Here is a 22984-nt window from a genome sequence, read left to right as displayed (position 1 = left end):
TATTGAGGAGGGCACCTTTTGGGATGAGCACTGGGTGTTGTATGGAAACCAATTTGACAGTAAATTTCATATATTAAAAAATAAAAAAATAAAAAAATAAAATTAAATTAAAAAAAAAAAAAAAAAGACTTTGGGTTTTGAATCCCAACAGTATGCCAAAGAAAGAAAACACAGAAGAGCTGTGGCACAGAGCAAGCTGACTGTCCTTCCCATTCTGTGACAGCTGCCTGAACTGTGAGAGGTGTGAGATCCCCAGTCCAGGGATGAGAGATGGGGGTGGCACCATTTTCTGCCCAACACTATCAGGGTGGAACTTCAGAGAGTAAGGCAGTCACCCTCAGTGGAGGCAGGACCTGCTTACACCAAGCCCTTCTCCCCCTTGCCTGGCAACTGCATATTTGCTGGTGCAAGACTGACTCTGAGCCAAAGCAATCAGAATCTCCTCCAGAAGACTAACACAGCCAGTATTCTCAATGCACTAACTGCACTGACATTTCAGGGCTTCAAAATGAAACTTACAGTTATTTTCTCTTTGTTTCTTTCTCCTTCCCTTCTTCTTCCCTTGTTTCTTTCTACAATCAGGCTTGTAGTTTCTGTTTTTTTTTTTTTTTTTTTTTTCATTTCCCTTTCTCGTTTTTTGGTTCATACTTTTGTATTCTTTTCTTTTTTGTTGTTTTTTCCCCTTCTATTTTTTCTTTTTTCTTTTTTATGCCTTTCTTTTTCTCTGAAAACAAAATTATAGATTTGCTTTTCTGGAGGGTTTTTTTTTGTCCTTTCCTTTCTCTCTCTTTCTTTTCTTTTCTTTTCTTTTCTTTTCTTTTCTTCTTTTTCTTTTTGGATTGGGATTCCCCTCCTTTTTTTCCCCAGGGTTATATCAACAAACAAACAAAAGCACACCTAAAGGTCCAAAACTACACCACTGCAAGCAAGTGGGAGATCTATATAAAACTGACTGGTAGGAAAAAACAGCCAAAATGCAACAGCAGAGTCCAAACAGCATACATAAGAAACACTTCCTGGAGTGTCAGGTTTAGGACAGCATATGACCCCTTTTTAACATAGTAGAACTCTCAGGTGCAGGAAGCATAATGAGTGTTCAAAACATACAAAAAAAAAATAGAAACTTAGTCAAAACGACAAATGGAAGGAATTCTCCCAAAGTAAAGTTCAAGAAGAAATCATAGCCAGGAACTTGCTCAAAATAGATATATAAACAATATACATGAATAAGAGCTTAGAACAACATTCATAAGACTACAAGCTGGGTTTGAAAAAAAGCATAGAAGATGCCAAAGAAACCCTTGGTGCAGACATCAAAGACCTAACAACTAGTCATGATGAAACTAGAAATGCTATAGCTGAGTTGCAAAACAAACTCGATACAGTGACATAGATGATTGAAGAAGCAGAGGAAAGAATAAGTGAAATAGAAGATAAAATTATGGAAAATACTGAAGCTGAAAAAAGAGGGAAAGGAAATTATTAGATTATGAGGCAAGACTTAGGGAACTGATTACATTAAACAAAACACTATCCATATCATAGGAGTCCCAGAAGAAGAGGGAAAGAAAGGGGCAGAAGGTTTACTTGAAGAAATTATAGTTGAGAACTTCCCCAATCTGGGGAAGGAAACAGGCATCCAAGTCCATGAGGCACAGAGAACTTCCCTGAAAATCAACAAAAACAGGTCAACACCAAGTCATATCAGAGTTAAACTTGCAAAATACAATGATAAAAAGAGAATTCTGAAAACAGCTAGGGACAAAATGTCCTTAACCTAAAACGGCAGGCAATAAGATTAGTAGCATACCTGTCCCCTGAAACTTGGCAAACCAAGAGAGAGTGGCAAGAAATATTCAATGTGCTCAGTGGGGAAAATATGGAGCCAAGAATCCTTTATCCAGCAAAGCTGGAATTCAGAATAGAAGGACAGAGTTTCCCAGATAAACAAAAGCTAAAGGAGTTCATACCACTAAACAGCCCCACAAGAAAATTTAAGGGGGAATCTCTGAGGAGAGAGAGAGAGAAAGAGAGAGAGAGAGAGAGAGAGAGAGAGAGAGAATACCAAAACAATAAAGACTAGAAAGGATCAGAGAACATCACCAGGATTACCATACTACAAGCAATACAATGGCACTAAATTCATATTATTCAATAATCATTCTAGATGTAAATGGACAAATTGCTCCAATCAAAAGACATAGGGTATCAGAATAGATTAAAAAACAAGATCCATCTATATGCTGCCTACAAGAGACTTATTTTAGACCTAAATACACCTGGGTATTGAAAGTGAAGGGATGGAGAACCATCTATCATGATACTGGAGAACAAAAAATGCTGGAATAGCCACACTTATATCAAACAAACTAGATTTTTTTTTAAAAAAGACTGTAACAAGAGATGAAGAAGGGCATTATACAATAATTGTGGGTCTATTCATCAAGAAGATCTAATAACTGTAAATATTTATGCCCTCAACTTGGAGCGCCCAAATATATAAACCAATTAATTACAAACAAAAAGAAACTCATTGATAGAAATAGCATGATGGTAAGAGACTTTGATACTCCACTTACAACAATGGTCAGATCATCTAAACAGAAAATCAACAAGGAAACAATGACTTTGAATTACACACTGGACCAGATGGACTTAACAGAACATTTAGAACATTTCATCCTAAAGCAACAGAATACACATTGTTCTCAAGTGCACATGAAATATTCTCCAGAATAAATCACATATTGGGTCAAAAATCAGCCATTAAGGTACATAAATATCAAGATATACGATGCATATTTTCAGATCACAACACGATTAAACGTGAAATCAACCACAAGAAAAAAATTGGAAAGCCTTTAAATACATGGAGTGTCATAGACTCTGGGTCTAGAGTTCTCCCTCGTCCAGCAAGAGGGTGGGATGCAGGATTAAATTTTGAGAAAGGCTTGTCTCTCTCTTGTCCAGGAGGAGACAAGAGCCTGGAGTAAGGGTCCTTTCTCCGTTTTTATTAAAATCAGAAGTCTTACAAGTATGATGGGCATGCACAAAGAGACAATGAAGTTGTGAACATTAACTCACGGGCATGGGGAAAAGAAGGTTTGGGTGGAAGGTTGTTTACAACAGACATGAGGCCCCACCTCCTTTTACCTAAACTGGCCTAGGGGACAACAAAGACAGAGCATGCTACCTCAGGGTCAACAAGGCACCTTTCTTTTCCTAATTAGCTATGCTCTGGGCAACTTGACCCTGCTTTGGTGATAGCTTTATTTACCTGTTTACCTACTTTGGTCTTTCTTTCCTGTGAAAGCAGCTTTCTTCTATAGTACTAAGCTGGGAGCACTTCCTCCCTGATTACTTAATCTTTTTTACCTCATCTTGGATGTTTTCATCCTGAGATTCCCTATTCCTATACCTTTGTCCTATTCTTGGGGTCTTTGTACCATTTACCTAATCTTACTTACCTAATCTTGTTTACCAAAACTTGGGTGTGTACATCCTATGGCTTTCTAATTCTTTATGCCTTGTTAATCCATCAATGCAAGCTCAGGGAATTCCTAAGCATATTCCCCACAACGGAGGTTAAAAAATATCTTACTAATGAATGCATATGTTAACCAGTAAATTAAAGAAGAAATTAAAAAATACATGGAAGCAAATGGAAACACACAGTCCAAACATTTGAGATGCAGCAAGGCAGTCCTAAGAGGCAATTAAATTGGAATTCAGGCCGATCTCAAAAAGCAAGAAAGGTCTCAAATACATAATCTCACACCTAAAGGAACTAGAAAGGTAGTAGCAAAGAGAGTTCAAAGACAGCAGAAGAACAGAAATAAAAAAGATTAGAGCAGAAATAAACCATATAGAATCCAAAAATACAGTAGAAGACATTAATGAATCTCAGAAGAGATCAATGAATCTAAGAACTGGTTTTTTGAAAGAATAAACAAAACTGATAGACCCTTAGCCAAACTTCTCAAAAAGATAAGAGAGAAGACCTAAATAGATAAAATCATGAATGAAAGAGGAGAGACCACAACCAACACCACAGAAAGACAAACAATTGTAATAGAACACTGTGAAAAATTATATGCCAACAAACTGGAAAATCTGGAAGAAATGGACAAAGTCCTAGACACACACACTACAAAAACTCAAATGGGAAGAAACAGAAAATTTGAACAGGCCCATAACGAGCAAAGAAATTAAATCAGTTATCAAAAATCTCCCAATATGCCAGGCCAGATGGTTTTCCAGGGGAATTATCCCAGACATTTACAGAACAGTTAATATCTATTCTCCTCAAACTGTTCCAAAAAATATATAAATGGAAGAAAAGCTTCCAAACTCATTCCATAAAGCCAGCATTACCTTGATTCCAAAACCCGACAAAGACCCCACTAAAAAAGAGATTTACAGGACAATATCACTGATGAACAAGGATACAAAAATTCTCAACAAGATACTAACAAATCGAATTCAATGGCATATAAAAAGAATTATTCACCATGATCAAGTGGGAATCATTCCTGGGCTCAGGGCTGGTTCACCATTTGCAAACCAATCAATGTGATACATCACATTAATAAAAGAAAAGATAAGAACCATATGATCCTGTCAATTGATGCAGACAAAACATTTGACAAAATTCAGCATCCTTTCTTAATCAAAACCCTCGAGAAAGTCAGGATAGAAGGAACATACTTAAACATCATCAAAGCCATTTATGAAAAGCCCACAGCTAGTATCATCCTCCATGGGGAAAAACTGAGAGCTTTCTCCCTGAGATCAGGAACACGACAGGGATGTTCACTCTCGCAGCTGTTGTTTAACATAGTGTTGGAGGTTCCAGCATAAGCAATCAGACAACAAAATGAAATCAAAGGCATCAAAATTGGCAAAGATGAAGTTAAGCTTTCACTTTTTGCAGATGACATGATATTATACATGGAAAACCCGATAGACTCCACCAAAAGTCTGCTAGAACTGATACATGAATTCAGCAAAGTCGCAGGATACAAAATCAATGTACAGAAATCAGTTGCATTCTTATACACAAATAATGAAGCAAGAGAAAGACAAATAAAGAAACTGATCCCATTCACAATTGCACCAAGAAGCATAAAATACCTAGGAATAAATCTAATCAAAGATATAAAAGATCTGTATGTTGAAAACTATAGAAAGCTTATGAAGGAAATTGAAGAAGATATAAAGAAATGGAAAAACATTCCATGCTCATGGATTGGAAGAATAAATATTGTCAAAATGTCAATACTACCCAAAGCTATCTATCTACACATTCAATGCAATCCCAATCAAAATTGCACCAGCATTCTTCTTGAAACTAGAACAAGCAATCCTAAAATTCATATGGAACCACAAAAGGCCCCGAATAGCCAAAGTAATTTTGAAGAAGACCAAAGCAGGAGGCATCACAATCTCAGACCTTAGCCTCTACTAAAAGCTGTAATCATCAAGACAGCATGGTATTGGCACAAAAACAGACACATAGACCAACGGGATAGAATAGAAACCCCAGAACTAGACCCACAAAAAGATGGCCAACTAATCTTTGACAAAGCAGGAAAGAATATCCAATGGAAAAAAGACAGTCTCTTTAACAAATGGTGCTGAGAGAACTGGACAGCAACATGCAGAAGCATGAAACTAGACCACTTTCTTACACCATTCACAAAAACAAACTCAAAATGGATGAAGGACCTGAATGTGAGACAGGAAACCATCAAAACCCTAGAGAAGAAAGCAGGAAAAAAACCTCTGTGACCTCAGCTGCAGCAATTTCTTACTTGACACATCCCCAAAGGCAAGGGAATTAAAAGCAAGAATGAACTATTGGGACCTCATGAAGATAAAAAGCTTCTGCACTGCAAAGGAAACAACCAACAAAACTAAAAGGCAACCAACGGAATGGGAAAAGATATTTGCAAATGACATATTGGACAAAGGGCTAGTATCCAAAATCTATAAAGAACTCACCAAACTCCACACCTGAAAAACAAATAATCCAGTGAAGAAATGGGCAGAAGACATGAATAGACCCTTCTGTAAAGAAGACAGCCAGATGGCCAACAGGCACATGAAAAGATGCTCAACGTCACTCCTCATCAGGAAATACAAATCAAAACCACACTCACATACCACCTCACGCCAGTTAGAGTAGCTAAAATGAACAAATCAGGAGGCTATAGACGCTGGCGAGGATGTGGAGAAACGGGAACCCTCTTGCACTGTTGGTGGGAATGCAAACTGGTCAAGCTGCTCTGGAAAACAGTGTGGAGGTTCCTCAAAAAATTAAAAATAGATCTACCCTATGACCCAGCAATAGCACTGCTAGGAATTTACCCAACGGATACAGGAGTGCTGATGCATAGGGCACTTGTACCCCAATGTTTTAGCAGCACTTTCAACAATAGCCACATTATGGAAAGAGCCTCAATGTCCATCAAGCGACCAATGGATAAAGAAATTGTGGTTTATATACACAATAGAATACTACGTGGCCATGAGAAAGAATGAAATATGGCCTTTTGTAGCAATGTGGATGGAACTGGAGAGTGTTATGCTAAGTGAAATAAGTCATACAGAGAAAGACAGATTCCATGTGTTTTCACTTTTATGTGGATCCTGAGAAACTTAACAGAAGTCTGTGGGGGAGAGGACGAAAAAAAAAAAAGAGAGAGGTTAGAGACGGAGTGAGCCAAAGCCTAAGAGACTCTTAAAAACTGAGAACAAACTGAGGGTAGATGGGGGGTGGGAGGGAGGGGAGGGTGGGTGATGGGTATTGAGGATGGCACCTTTTGGGATGAGCCCCGGGTGTTGTATGGAAACCGATTTGACAATAAATTTCATATCAAAAAATAAATAAAATGCAAAAAAAGAACTGGTATATATATACAATGGAGTATTACTCAGCAATCCAAAAGAATGAAATCTTGCCATTTGCAACTATGTGGATGGAACTGGAGGGTATTATGCTAAGTGAAATTAGTCAGTCAGAGAAGGACAAATATCATATGACTTCACTCATATGAGGACTTTAAGAGACAAAACAAATGAACATAAGGGAAGGGAAACAAAAATATAAAAACAGGGAAGGGGACAAAACAGAAGAGACTCATAAATATGGAGAAAAAAAAGAGGGTTACTGAAGGGGTTTTGGGAAAGGGGATGGGGTAAATGGGTAAGGGGCATTAAGGAATCTACTCCTGAAGTCATTGTTGCACTATATGTTAACTAATTTGGATGTAAATTTAAAATAATAAAGTTTAAAAACAAATAAATAAAAATAAAAATAAATGCTGATTGGAAGGGGCACGTGCACCCCAATGTTTATAGTAGCATTATCAACAATAGCCAATTTATGGAAAGAGCCCCAAAAGCCATCTGCTGATGAATGGATAAAAAAGATGTGGTATATATATATATATATATATATATATATATATATATATATATTATATACATATATAATGTATATATATATATATACACAATGGAATGCTACTCAGTAAGGAAAAGAATGAAATCTTGCCATTTGAAACAACACGAATAGAACCAGAGAGTATTATGTTAAGTGAAATAAGTCAGTGTGAGAAAGATATCATATTATTTCACTCATATGTGGAATTTGAGAAACTCAACACATGAACACAGGGGAAGGGAAGGAAATATAAGATTAAAACACAGAGGGAGAAGGGGCACCTGGGTGTCTCAATTGGTTAAGCAACCAACTTTGGTTCAGGTCATGATCTTGCAGTTTGTGAGTTTGAGCCCTACATCGGGCTCTGTGCTGACAGCTCGGAGTCTGGAGCCTGCTTCAGATTCTGTGTTTCTCTCTCTCTCTGCCCCTCCCCGACTCCTGCTCTGTCTTTCCATCTCTCTCTCTCTCTCTGTGTGTGTCTCAAAAATAAATAAACATTCTTTTTAATTTTACAAAACAAAACAAAAAAGAAACAGAGAGGGAGGCAAACTATAAGTGACTCTTAAATACAGAGAACAAAGTGAGAGCTGCTAGAGGGGAAGTAGGTGGGGGATGGGCTAAAATGGGTGATGAGTATTAAGGAGGGCAATTGTTGGGATGAGCACTGGGTATTATATGGAAGTGATGAGTCACTGGGTTCTATTCCCAAAAACGAATACTACACTGTTTGTTAACTAACTTAACTTAAAGAAGAAAGAAAGAAAGAGAGAGAGAGAGAGAGAGAGAGAGAGAGAGAAAAAAAGAAAAGAAAAGAAAGAAAGGAAGAGAAGAGAAGTGAAGAGAAAAGGAAAGGAAAGGAAAGAAAAGGAAAGAAAAGAAAACCCACAGCTAACATCATTCTTAATGGTGAACAACTGAGGAATTTAATTCTAAGATCAAGAAAAAGATAAGAAGGTCCACTCTCACTACTTTAATTCAATATGGTACTGGAAGTCCTAGACACAGCCATCAGACAACAAAATAAAATAAAAGGTATCCAAATTGGTAAGGAAGAAGTAAAACTTCCACTATTTGAAGATGACATGATACTACATATATAGAAAACCCAAAAGTCTCCACCAAAAAAACTACTAGAACTGATAAATGAATTAAATAAGATTGCAGGATACAAAAATCAATGCACAGAAATCATTTGCATTTTTATACACTAATAATGACATACTAGAAAGTAAAATTAAGAAAAAAATCTCATTTATAAATGCACCAAAAAGAATAAAATATCTAAAAACCAACTTAAGGAGGTGAAAGACCCATACTCTGAGAACTATAAAACATGTGACTTCACTTATATGTGGAATTTAAGAAACACAACAGATGTACATAGGGGAAGGGAGAGAAAAATAACATAAAAACAGAGAGGGAAACAAACCATAAGAGACTCTTAAAGACAGAGAACTAACTGAGGATTTCTGGAGGGTAGGTGGGTGGGAAATGAACTAAATGGATGATGAGCATTAAGGAGGGTACTTGTAGGGATGAGCACTGGCTGTCATATGTAAGTGATGAATCACTGGGTTCTACTGAAATCAATACTATACTGTATGTTAACTTACTTGAATTTAAATAAGTTTAAAAATATATTGACAAAACAAATGGAAAATGCAAAGATATCCCATGCTCATGTTAAGAACCAATATTGTTAAAATGTCCATACCGCTTAAAGCCATCTAGAGATTCAATGCAACTCCTATCAAATACCAACAGCATTTTTCACAGAACTAGAACGAATAATCCTAAAATTTGTGTGGAGCCACAAAAGACCTTGAATAGAGAAACCAAACTTGGAAAGAAAAGTAAAGTTGGAGGCATCACAAATCCAGCCTTCACGTTATACTATAAAGCTGTAGTGATCAACACACTGTGGTACTGGCACAAAAATAGACACATAGATCAATGGAACAGAATAGAAAACCCAGAAATAAATCCATAATTATATGGTCAATTAATCTTTGACAAAGCAGGAAAGAATATCCAATTGGAAAAAGACAATCTCTTGAACATATGGTGCTGGGAAAACTAGACAGCTACATAGAAAAGAATAAAACTTGATCACTTTATTACACTATACAAAAATAAATGCAAAATGGAGATATCTTCCCACATGTGTTAGAAAAGCTAAAGTCACAAACACAAAAAAATTACACGTGTTGATGAGAATATGGAGAAAAAAGAACCGTTGTGCACTTTTGGTGGGAATGTAAATTGGTGAAGCCATTGTGGAAAACGGTATGGAATTTCTTCCAAAATTTAAAAATCAGATTACCATATGATCCAGAATTTCTACTATTGGATATTTACCCAAAGAAAATGAAAATACTAATACAAAAAGATACAACTTCCCTTATGTTTGTTGCAATATTATTTACCATAGCCAAGATATGGAAGCAACCCACATGTTCATACACAAAATAATGGATAAAGATGTATATATACATATATATCACATCAAGTCACTTGAACCTTATTAATAGTCCAATCTCTTCCATTCTTTGGTAAACCTTATAATTACTTTACATAGACCACCTTTCCCCCAAATACTCCAATTGCTTTTATTTCTGTGCATCAAAGGTGACCCACTTATCCAATGGCTCAGTAATATACAATGGAATATTACAATGAGCCATTGGATAGAATAAAATCTTGCCATTTGCAACAATATGGATAGGTCAAAATGGTATAGTACTAAGTTAAATAAGTCAGACAAATACTATATAAATTCACTAATATGTGGAATTTCAGAACAAAACAAACAATGGGGAAAGAGACAAAAGACAGACTCTTATACAGTGAACAAACTAGGGGATGTCAGAGAAAGACTGGTGGGGGGAATGAATGAAATAGATAAAAGGGACGAAGAATATACTCATATTGATGAGCCCTGAAAAATGTATAGAATTGTTGAATCATTATTTTGTACACCGGAAATTAGTATAACACTGTATTATAAACTTGAAATTTGCTTTGAAAGTAAAGCTCTAGAGTTGGGGGCCAACATGGCAAAGGAAGTAGGGGGAATCCATACTTCCAGCGTCTCTCAAACAAAGAAGTGCTGAAGCCAAAGGACTTTGAACCCCAGAGCCTGGGAGGAAAAGAGACTGAATCTACTAGGAATAAAATGGGAAATCTGGAAAAAAGATAGGTGGGTAACTGCGAACTGGGGGAGATAAAAAAAAAAAAGGCCTCATGGGCACGGAGGGGAGGGGAGTGTCTCTCCTTCTGCGGAGAGACAAAGGGAAAATAAAGAGCAGCTAGGGAATTGCAGGACCTTATGTGGACAGGAGAAAGACCTCGGACTGAGACAGAAAGGCATCCGATCTCTGTGGGGTTTTCTTCAGACTGGGGCCAGTTCGCCCACCTGGGGAGGAAGGGAGTCAGGCCTGGGTGCGGTTGTAGGTCAGGGGCTCATTCCACAGCTGGAGAAAGTGGTTCCCTCCCTAGAGGGTTGTGCCATAGTACAGAACCTGCCTGCGTCCACCACCCCCAGGTGCAGTGGCTGGGCCAAGGGCGCAGTCTGCAGGAGGAAAAGGCCGCCGTTTCCTGGAGTGCTGTGGAAAAAGATAAAGTCTGCCTGCATCCGGACCCCAGGGCTCGTGATGGTGAGGGCTGCAGCTCAGTCTTCAGTAGGAGAATGCAGTCCTCCCTGAAGTGCTTTGGCCCAGACAAAGCCAGCCTGGACCACATATCGCCACACTGAGAGGTGTGCCAGAGCCCAAGGAGTGGGACTTTGAATCCTAGCCAAGCACAAGGTCAGGGAAGACGGCAGAGAGAGAAGGACTGCCCCTTATGCACCCACAGCACAGTGAGAATGACTCCAATTGAGTCAACCGGATCTGGCTCCCTGGAGAAGAGACTGTGGGATTACCATTTCCGGCCACCCCCCCCCCACCCTCCGCCCCACCACGACCAAGGTGGGGCCTCATGGATCACTCCTGGGGGCCACAGTGGAGGTGGGTCCAGATCACACCAAACCACGCCCCTTTGCACTGGGTAACTGCCTATCCACCTGAGCAGCACAGACCCTGCAGACAGCTCCTCCCGACAAACAATGCAGCATTGCCTGGATTGACTCTAGGTTAATTCTGGATATATAGACATATACTCCCCCAACCCATTTCTCCTCCTTATCTCTTCCCTCCCCTAAGCTGTTTACTCTGGTTATTGGTCTGTCTAAACAGACGTATTTAACCCAATGTCTTGAAACATGTTCTACACCTCCTGCTTTACACTCCTTTCTCACTCTCTGGAATAATCAAGTCATATAGTTTCTCTGTCTGGGTAACTTTATCTTCATTTCATTTTCCTCACCTCCTCCTTTATTTTCCTTTCTGTCTCTCTGGATTAAGCCTTTCAGTCTGTCTGCCTAATCAATATTTATTTTTTCTCCCCTACCCCCCATGCCACTCCCATAATTTTTCTCTTTGTATGTGCTCTTCCATTAGCACAGCCTCCACCCTCTTCTTTACTTGTAGTCAGTGTTTTGGGGTGTTTTTTTAGTCTTTAGGTTTTTGTTTTTGTTTATTTGTTTGTTTCTTTTGTGTGTGTGTTTGCACATTTTTGCCTCCTGTTTGTCTATCTGTTTTCTTTACAAGGCTACTCCAAGGAACAAATCAATTAATATGAGTAGGGTAATAAAATAACCAAAGTCACAACGACAGAGAGCAAGTAACAATCTCTAAAAAACACCTCCTGAAGGGCCAGGCCCTGGACAGTGTATGACCTCCCTGTAATATAGCAGTGGTTGCAAGTGCAGAGCACACAACAAGGTTTTAAAACACATAAGGGACAGAAAACTAGCCAAAATGATGAAACAGAAGAATTCTCCTGAAAAGAAATTCCAGGAAGTAGCGACAGGTAACATATTGATCAAAACCGATTTAAGCAATATAATGGAACAAGAATTTAGAATAATAGTCATAAAATCAATCATGGGGTTTCAAAAAGCATAGAGGACAGCAGAGAATCTATTGCTACAGAGATCAAGGGACTAAAAAATAGTCACAATGAATTAAAAAACGCTGTAAATGAGGTGCAAAATAAAATGGAAGTGGCCACAGTTGGGATTGAAGATGCAGAGGACAGAATAGGTGAATTAGAAGATAAAACTATGGAAAAAGAGGAAGCTGAGAAAAAGAGAGATAAAAAAAAAATCCAGGAGTATGAGAGGAGAATTAGAGAGCTAAGTGATAAAATCAAACAGAACAATATCCAAATCATAGGAATTAAGAAGAAGAAGAGAGAAATCACAACTGAGAACTTCCCCAATCTGGGGGAGAAAAAAGGCATTGAAATCCAAGAGGCACGAAGAACTCCCTTTGGACATAACTTGAATGAATCTTCTGCACGACATATCATAGTGAAACTGGCAGAATATAAAGATACAGAGAGAATTATGAAACCAGCTAGAGATAAACAGGTCTTAACATACAAAGGTAGACACAAGAGGGTAGTAGCAGACCTATATACTGAAACTTGGCAGGCCAGAAAGGAAATCTGCAGTGTGATGAACAGGAAAAATATGCAGCCAAGAATCTTTTACCCAGCAAGTCTGTCATTCAGAATAGAAGGAGAGATAAAGGTCTTCCCAAACAAACAAAAACTGAAGGAATTCATCACTACTAAACCAGCCCTACAAGAGATCCTAAGGGGATCCTTAGGAGATCCTAAGGGGATCCTAAGGGGATCCAAGGGGTACTCTGTGAGTGAAATGTTTCAAGGACCCCAAAGTACCAGAGACACCACTTCAAGCATGAAACCTACAAATATCACAATGACTCTAAACCCATATCTTTCTATAATAACACTGAATGTAAGTGGAATAAATGCTCCAACCAAAAGACATAGGGTATCAGAATGAATAAAAAAACAAGATCCATCTATTTGATGTCTACAAGAGACTCATTTTACACCTGAGGACACCTTCAGATTGAAAGTGAGGGGATGGAGAACTGTCTATCATGCTACTGGAAGTCAAAAGAAAGCTGGAGTAGCCATACTTATATCAGAGAAACTAGACTTTAATTAAAGGCTGTAACAAGAGATGAAGAAGGGCATTATATAATAATTACAGGGTTTATCCATCAGGAAGAACTAACAATTATAAATGTCTATGTGCCAAATTTGAGAACACCCAAATATGTAAAATAATTAATCACAAACAAAAGCAAACTTATTGATAAGAATGTGGTAATGGCAGGGGACTTTAATACTCCACTTACAACAATGGATAGAACTTCCAGACAGAGAATAAATAAACAAGGGTCCTGAATGATATATTGGATCAGATGTACTTGAAGATATATTTAGAACTCTGCATCCCAAAACAACAGAATATACTTTCTTCTCGAGTGCACATGGAACATTCTCCATGATAGATCACATACTGGGTCAGGGTCACAAAACATCCCTTAATAAGTATAAAGGGAATGAGATCATACTATGTACACTTTCAGACCACAATGCTATGAAATTTGAAATCAACCACAGGAAAAAGTCTGGAAAACCTCCAAAAGCATGGAGATTAAAGAACATCCTACTAAAGAATGAATGCGTCAACCAGGCAATTAGAGAAGAAATTAAAAATATATGGAAACAAATAAAAATGAAAATACAACAATCCAAACGCTTTGGGATGCAGCAAAAGCAGTCCTGAGAAGAACATACATTACAATCCAAGCCTATCTCAAGAAACAAGAAAAATCCCAAATACAAAATCTAACAGCACACCTAAAGGAAATAGAAGCAGAACAACAAAGACACCCCAAACCCAGCAGAAGAAGAGAAATAATAAAGATCAGAGAAAATAAACAATATAGAATCTAAAAAAAAAAAAACAAAAAACAAAAAACAACTGTGGAGCAGATCAATGAAACCAAGAGTTGGTTTTTGGAAAAAATAAATAAAATTCATAAACCTCTAGCCAGGCTTCTCAAAAAGAAAAGAGAAGGGACCCAAATAGATAAAATCATGAATGAAAATGGAAAGATTACAACCACTCCCTCAGAAATACAAGCAATTATCAGGGAATATTATGAAAAATTATACGCCAACAAATTGGACAACCTAGAAGAAACGGGCAAATTCCTAAGCACCCACACACTTCCAAAAAACTCAAACAGAAAGAAATAGAAGATCTGAACAGACTCATAACCAATGAAGAAATTGAATCAGTTATAAAAAATTTCCAAACAAAGAAGAGTCCAGGACCAGATGGCTTCCCTGGGGAATTCCACCAGAATTTAAAGCAGAGATAATACCTATCCTTCTCAAGCTATTCCAAAAAATAGAAAGGGAAGGAAAACTTCCATACTCATTCTATGAAGCCAGCATTACTTTGCTTCCTAAACCAGACAGAGACCAGCAAAAAAAAAAAAAAAAAAAAAAAAAAGAACTACAGGCCAATATCCCTGATGAATATGGATGCAAAAATTCTCAACAAGATACTAGCAAATGGAGTTCAACAACCTATAAAAAGAATTATTCACCATGATCAAGTGGGAATCATTCCTGGGCTGCAGGGCTGGTTCAACATTCACAAATTAATCAATGTGATACATCACATTAATAAAAGAAAAGAAAAGAACCTTATGATCCCATCAATCGATGCAGAAAAAGCATTTGACAAAATTCAGCATCGTTTCTTAATAAAAACCCTCGAGAAAGTTGGGATAAAAGGAAAATATTTAACATCATAAAAGGCATTTATGAAAAGCCCACAGCTAGTATCATCCTCCATGGGGAAAAACTGAGAGGTTTCCCCCTGAGATCAGGAACATGACAGGGATGTTCACTCTCACCACTGTTGTTTAACATAGTGTTGGAAGTTCTAGCATAAGTAGTCAGACAACAAAATGAAATCAAAGGCGTTGAAATCAGCAAAGATGAAGTCAAGTTTTCACTTTTTGCAGATGACATGATAGTATACATGGAAAACTCAATAGACTCCACCAAAAGTCTGCTAGAACTGATACATGGTTTCACCAAAGTCACAGGAAACAAAATTAATGTACAGAAATCAGTTGCATTCTTATATACTAATAATGAAGCAACAGAAAGACAAATAAAGAAACTGATCCCATTCACAATTGCACCAAGAAGCATAAAATACCTAGGAATAAGCTTAACCAAAGATGTAAAAGATCTGTGTGCTGAAAGCTATAGAAAGCTTATGAAGGAAATTAAAGAAGATACAAAGAAATGGAAAAACATCCCGTGCTCATGGATTGGAAGAATAAATATTGTCAAAATGTCAATACTACCCAAAGCTATCTACACATTCAATGCAATCCCAATCAAAATTGCACCAGCATTCTTCTCAAAGCCAGAACAAGCAATCCTAAAATTTGTATGGAACCACAAAAAGCCCCGAATAGCCAAAGTAATATTGAAGAAGAAGACCAAAGTGGGAGGCATCACAATCCCAGACTTAGCCTCTACTACAAAGCTGTAATCATCAAGACAGCATGGTATTGGCACAAAAACAGACACATAGACCAATGGAATAGATTAGAAACCCCAGAACTAGTCCCACAAAAGGATGGCCAACTAATCTTTGACAACGCAGGAAAGAGTATCCAATGGAAAAAAGACATTCTCTTTAACAAATGGTGCTGAGAGAACTGGACAGCAACATGCAGAAGAATGAAACTAGACCATTTTCTTACACCATTGACAAAAATAAACTCAAAATGGGTGAAGGACATGAATGTGAGACAGGAAACCATCAAAACCCTAGAGGAGAAAGCAGGAAAAAAACCTCTGTGACCTCAGCCGCAGCAATTTCTTACTTGACACATCCCCAAAGGCAAGGGAATTAAAAGCAAAAATGAACTATTGGGACCTCATGAAGATAAAAAGCTTCTGCACTGCTAACGAAACAACTGACAAAACTAAAAAGCAACCAACGGAGTGGGAAAAGATATTTGCAAATGACATATTGGACAAAGGGCTAGTATCCAAAATTTGTAAAGAACGCACTGAACTCCACACCTGAAAAACAAATAATCCAGTGAAGAAATGGGCAGAAAACATGAATAGACCCTCTGTAAAGAAGACAACCAGATGGCCAACAGGCACATGAAAAGATGCTCAACGTCACTCCTCATCAGGAAATACAAATCAAAACCACACTGAGATACCACCTCATGCCAGTCAGAGTGGCTAAAATGAACAAATTAGGAGGCTATAGACACTGGAGAGGATGTGGAGAAATGGGAACCCTCTTGCACTGTTGGTGGGAATGCAAACTGGTCAAGCTGCTCTGGAAAACAGTGTTGAGGTTCCTCAAAAAATTAAAAATAGATCTACCCTATGACCCAGCAATAGCACTTCTAGGAATTTACCCAAGGGATACAGGAGTGCTGATGCATAGAGCACTTGTACCCCAATGTTTATAGCAGCACTTTCAACAATAGCCAAGTTATGGAAAGAGCCTCAATGTCCATCAAGTGACGAATGGATAAAGAAATTGTGGTTTATATACACAATGGAATACTACGTGGCCATGAGAAAAAATGAAATATGGCCTTTTGTAGCAACGTGGATGGAACTGGAGAGAGTTATGCTAAGTGAAATAAGTCAGGAAGAGAAAGACAGATACCACATGTTTTCACTCATACATGGATCCTGAGAAACTCAACAGAAGACCAGCGGGGAGGGGAAGGGGGAAAACAAAATAAGTTACAGAGAGAGAGGGAGACAAACCATAAGGGAATCTTAAATACTGAGAAAAAACTGAGGGTTGATGTGGGGATGAGGGAGGGGATAGTGGGTGATGGGCATTGAGAGATGGCACCTGTTGGGATGCACACTGGGTGTTGTATAGAAAACAATTTGACAGGGGCGCCTGGGTGGCGCAGTCGGTTAAGCGTCCGACTTCAGCCAGGTCACGATCTCGCGGTCCGTGAGTTCGAGCCCCGCGTCAGGCTCTGGGCTGATGGCTCGGAGCCTGGAGCCTGTTTCCGATTCTGTGTCTCCCTCTCTCTCTGCCCCTCCCCCATTCATGCTCTGTCTCTCTCTGTCCCAAAAATAAATAAAAAATGTTGAAAAAAAAATTAAAAAAAAAAAGAAAACAATTTGACAATAAATTTCATATTTAAAAAATAATAAAAATAAATTAAAATTTTTAAATAAAATTCAAATTTAAAAATAAAATAAAATATCAAAAAAAGAAACCAATTTGACAATAATTTTCATATTAAAAAAGAAAGTAAATTTCTAATGTTCTCACCATATCACCAACAAGAAAATAATAATTATTTAAAGTAAAATATGTGTTAATATGCTTTACTGTGGTAAATATTTTGCAATTTATACAGGCACCAAATAATCATCTTGTACACTTTAAACTTAGGCAACATTGGGGTGGGGCTCAGTCGGTTAAACATCCAAATTCAGCTTAGGACATGATCTCACAGTTCATGGGTTGGAACCCCATGTTGGACTCTATGCTGACAGCTCAGAGCCTGGAGTCTGCTTCGAATTCTGTGTCTCCCTCTCTCTCTCCTCCTCCCCTGCTCTCTCTCTCTCTCTGTCTCTGTCTCTCTCTCTCTCTCCTCTCTCTCTCAAAAATAAATAAATGTTAGGGGCACCTGGGTGGCTCAGTTGGTTAAGTGCTGACTTTGGCTCAGGTCATGATCTCTCAGCCCGTGAGTTCAAGCCCTGCATCAGGCTCTGTGCTGACAGCTCAGAGCCTGGAGCCCCCTTCAGATTCTGTCTTTCTCTCTCTGTCCCTTCCCCGCTCACACTCTGTCTCTCAAAAAATAAATAATAAAATCATTTTAAAAAAATAAATAAATGTTAAACAAAAATAAAAAATAAACTTCGGCAATATTAATCCATTATATCTCAATAAAACTAGAGTAAAGCTCATTGAATACACTTGCACACAAATGTAAACATATACATTATCAAATAAAAAAATAAGGAGTAGAAAAAAGGGTCTTCTGCAAAAAACAAGGAGCCACATGTGGTAATATCTATAAGAAAAATAACTTCCTTTTAGATAACTATACATTCGAAATCATCATCACTGACATTTACTGAACATTTTTATATGCTTAGAAATAAAAATCCAAAGAAAATGAGTTGTCTATTTTCTTATTTGATTTTGATTTTTAGGAAAGTTTTCTCTCTAGGATTTTCTATTTGAATATTTCATCTAGGGGTGCCTGAGTGTCTCAGTCAGTTGAGCATCTGACTTAGGCTCAGGTCATGATCTTGCAGTTCAGGAGTTTGAGCCCTGCATTGGGCTCTATGCTGACAGCTCAGAGCCTGGAACCTCCTTTGGATTCTGTGTCTCCTCTCTCTTTGCTCCTCCCCTTTTCACACTTTGTTTCTCTCTCAAAAATAAATAAGCATTAAAAAAAAAAGAAAGAAAGAAAATTCCATCTAGTTGAGATCTAAGAGAAAAAGACCTCAAAATTACTTAACCATAATGAATCATCTCTGAGAGTACATCTTCATCTGCCCTATCATAAAAATATATTTTGAGGATTAAATTACATAATCTCTTTGAGAGTGCTAAATTGTACCACTGATGTTTATATGGTACTAACATGTGTTTAGTTGATAAATAAGTTTAGGGAATTTTAAATTTTTAAATACAAAACCACTAAGATGTAATGCAATTCTATCTCCCTAAATATATTAAAGTCTTTATTTTTGTCACTTAGAGAGGATGCTCTCTGAGAGGAGCATCTGTTAGCTTTCTTAGTACTAACTTCTTCCAACAAAGTTTATGTTTCCCTCAAAAAAACCAAACAAATGTAAACATATGTAGCAGCTTTGAGGTCATTGTTTATTTTATTCCACCAAAATACAAGCTTTTATGATGTATTTTCCCCTCCACTCAAACCTTGAGCTCTTCCTCAAATTTTTTTTTTTCTGAAGATCCTTCTAATTATCTTGAATAGCTTTTATTCATTATTTATTTATAATTGCTGTGCATTTCCCCATGATATGGATGTACCACAATTTATTCAACCATTATCAGACTGGTTGTTGCCAATCTTTGAGTAAACAATACCACAAAAATTACGCATGTACAAATGTTAATTATTAATACTTTTTTATTTCATTTATTTCAGAAAATTTTCCAAAGGGTAATTCCTGAGTAAAAATGTGAAGAAATATATATTTTAATAAGTTGTATTCCAAAAAAATGCATAGCAGTATATATTTATACCAGCACAGCACAAAGATGCCTTTTTCCATACATTATATCCATCAATAGATTTTAGAGTGCTTTCTGGTTTTTGATGAGGTGAGCAGTGTTAAGTAATATATACTACAATTAATTTGTATTCCCCATGGGCCATGGCTTGTTATTGTTAATTATGAATTTTGCAATAGATTTCACTTATAAACTTTTGTTATGATTCATATGGGCTAGTATCAGAATCATATCTTTAATCACAGAACACTAAAGAAAACTTGGTCTACATCAAGAGAATCTTGACTTGGGCCTTACTGGGACTCGTAATTCTAACAGAAGTTTATCTCTTTTGTCATGTGAAAGTTGGGATTGCCCAAGATTGCATGGTCACAATGTCAGAGACAAGCCTTTCATGGGTCCCTTCACAGCCCATCATCTCAGTAGCAGCTGATTAGCTTTCCTGCTCATCTCTATGTTCTATCCAGTAGAAGCATCATCCACTCTAGTCATATGCAACAATCTGTGTTTGCATGTTTCCACATGCAGTCATGGGTCTCATCTTGAGAAGTCCAACGCAACTCCCCACTAATATTCATATAACCAACTGTAAAACTTTATTCATCTCTATGGGCCACTTGAACCTTATTGTTGGTCCAATCTGTTCCATTTTTTGGTAAACCTTACAATTACTTTACATAGACCTATATTCCCCAAAATACTTCAATTGCTTTCATTTCTGTGCATCAAAGGTGACCCACTTACCCAATTATTATACATGAATTACAGTGTCTCATCAGAGCTTAAAAGTATTCCACAAGGAAAAAGACAATTGTGAATATTTACTGATTCCAGAGAGTTTGTTGAATATATAACATGGACAAAGGTTACCTTCTCTAGATAGGTGACAAATAAGTAAAGCTTTTTAAGACATTTATCTTCACTCTCTAACTTGAGTTCAACTGCCCTTACTGGATGAATGATCTGAAGCTAGAGCTAAGGAGAGCTTTCAAAGACTTTAAACCAAAATAAAACTCTTGGGGGGCCTGGGTGGTTCAATTGGTTAAGCGTCTGACTTCTGCTTAGGTCATGATCTCAGGGTTTGTGGGTTTGAGCGCTGTGTCTGGCTCTGTGCTGACAGCTTAGAGCCTGGAGCCTGCTTCAGATTTCGTGTCTCCCTCTCTCTCTCTGCCCCTCCCCCACTTATTCTCTCTCTCTCTCAAACAAATAAATATTAAAAAATAAAAATAAAAAAAGAGAAAACCCACTACACTTGCTAATGGTAGGCATTATTTTTACTCAAAGCTAGGTACATCCATTTCTGAAGGGAGAATCTTTTTGAACTATACATAAACTGAGTCTTGCTAATCTGAGAATGACTGGGAAAATTTATACACAAGGCAAGCAGGGAGAATAGAGCCAACATGTCAAGTTTGCCAGAGAATTCAAGAGAATTATTGTTTTTCTTAATAAGATCAATTCCTTTTTACATATCAGTCACACTTATTTTTCCTAAGAAGTTTGTACTTCTAACAACAGGAATTAAGAAGACCTGCATCACCACCAACAACAAACAGAGGTAAGACTCAAGAACACTGAGAAATGTCTAAATATTGCAGGTACAGAAAGGGAAGATTGGAACTTTGTTTATGCTTATAAACTGGTATGAAGAACAGCAGTTAAGTTAATCAATTTTGGAAACAAATGATCATAAACTGAGAGAAACTTTCTAACAAAGTATTTATGATTGAATTAATATTGTCAGTGATCGATGAGGTAATTTGCTAACAGGGCTACGGCAAAGTTCTTCATGCCAAAAAATGTGACTGTGGATGATTCTAGAGTCTTTACCCTTAACTCTAGATAGCTATTTTCCACCTTGATATTTATGTGTTCTGTTTAGAGACTGGATGCTTCCTCAGGACTTTCTGAAAAGCCCTCACCACATCTTTGTTTCTCAAGCTGTAGATGAGTGGATTTAGCATGGGTGTGAGGACAGTGCAAAATACAGATACAGCCTGTTCTTGCTCAGGAGTGTGGGAGAAACCCGGTGTCATGTACATATAAACACATGGTCCTAGATAAAAACTTACCACTGTAAGATGAGATGAGCACGTGGCCAAGGCTTTGTTCCTGCCATGGGAAGATTTTATATGAAGAACAGCAAGGAAGATGAAAGTGTAGGAAGCCATGATAAGTCCAAAAGGGACAATGATAAAAGCAATGCCCATCACTAAGACCACCAGCTCATAGGTGGAAGTGTCTTTGCATGAGATCTTCATGATTGCTGGCATCTCACAGAAGAAATGGTGGATTTCTCTGGAACCACAGATAGGTAGATTCATGGTATAGAATGTGTGGGCTGTGGAAGCTAATATGCCCCCAATCCAAGACACTATGGTCATTTGCAGACAGACCCTGTGGTTCATAATGACTACGTATCTCAAAGGGTTACAGACAGCTACATATCGGTCATAAGCCATAAGGGTCAAGAGGATGCATTCAGCACCCCCAAGAGTAAAGAAGAAAAATATCTGGATTCCACAGGCAAGACGTGTGATGTCTTTTCTTCCAGAGAAAAAGTTTATCATCATCTTTGGAACAGTGCTGCTGATGAGGGCCAGATCTATGAAAGACAGCTGGCTGAGTAGAAAGTACATTGGAGTGTGGAGTCTCATGTCTATCCATATGAGAAAGAACAGAATGATATTCCCAGTGACTGCAGCAAGGTAGATCAGGATGATAATGTAGATAAGGATGCTGACATACTTCATATTGGGGAAGAGTCCTGAGAGAATAAAATCTGTTGTTAATGTCTCATTTTCTCCCTCCATGGCTATGACTGTTCTAGTTGAACCAAAAGAAGAAGACAAGGAAAACAAAAGCAAATGAAATGTTATAGGACCTCACAAAATTTTTTTATTGTTGATAAGTTATTGATATAATAATGCAAGATAAAATAAAACTCTACAAATTTCAGTGGGTTATGACAAAAAATGTGTTTTCTTGTCCCCATATCTGTGGGTCGTTTTGCTTTAGGCTGAAGATCAGGTACAAATATACTTCACCACATGTCTCTCAGTCTGCGGCTTGCTCTTATCAAGGAAAATAGCAAAAGCTAAACAGGGGCAAGTAGAATCACATGATCTCCACTGAGGCCTGAGCTCAAGATTGACTCTACCATTTCCAACCACATTCCACCAACTAAAGCAAGTCACACACAAAGATCCCAACATCAATAGTGTGGAGAAGTAATCTCCACATACAGTGAATCATGAAAGCATGAGGAGTGAAGAAGGGGTTGGAAGCAATTAATATAAGCTATATGT

At 37.7% G+C, this 22984-nt stretch overlaps 1 protein-coding gene across 1 annotated transcript; it reads right to left on the bottom strand.

Annotated features, from left to right (window-relative positions):
* Positions 1 to 21541: 21541 nt before the first annotated feature.
* LOC125935105 (olfactory receptor 2T11-like) lies at positions 21542 to 22489 on the bottom strand. The gene has a single exon (XM_049648811.1). It carries the CDS (start codon positions 22487 to 22489, stop codon positions 21542 to 21544), a length of 948 nt encoding a protein of 315 aa, XP_049504768.1.
* Between the last annotated feature and the right edge of the window lie 495 nt (positions 22490 to 22984).

The sequence above is a fragment of the Panthera uncia genome (genome assembly GCF_023721935.1).
Source record: "Panthera uncia isolate 11264 chromosome A1 unlocalized genomic scaffold, Puncia_PCG_1.0 HiC_scaffold_17, whole genome shotgun sequence".
NCBI lineage: Eukaryota > Metazoa > Chordata > Mammalia > Carnivora > Felidae > Panthera > Panthera uncia.
Note: the sequence above shows the minus strand (reverse complement) of the source record. Positions and strands in the feature narration are given on the sequence as shown.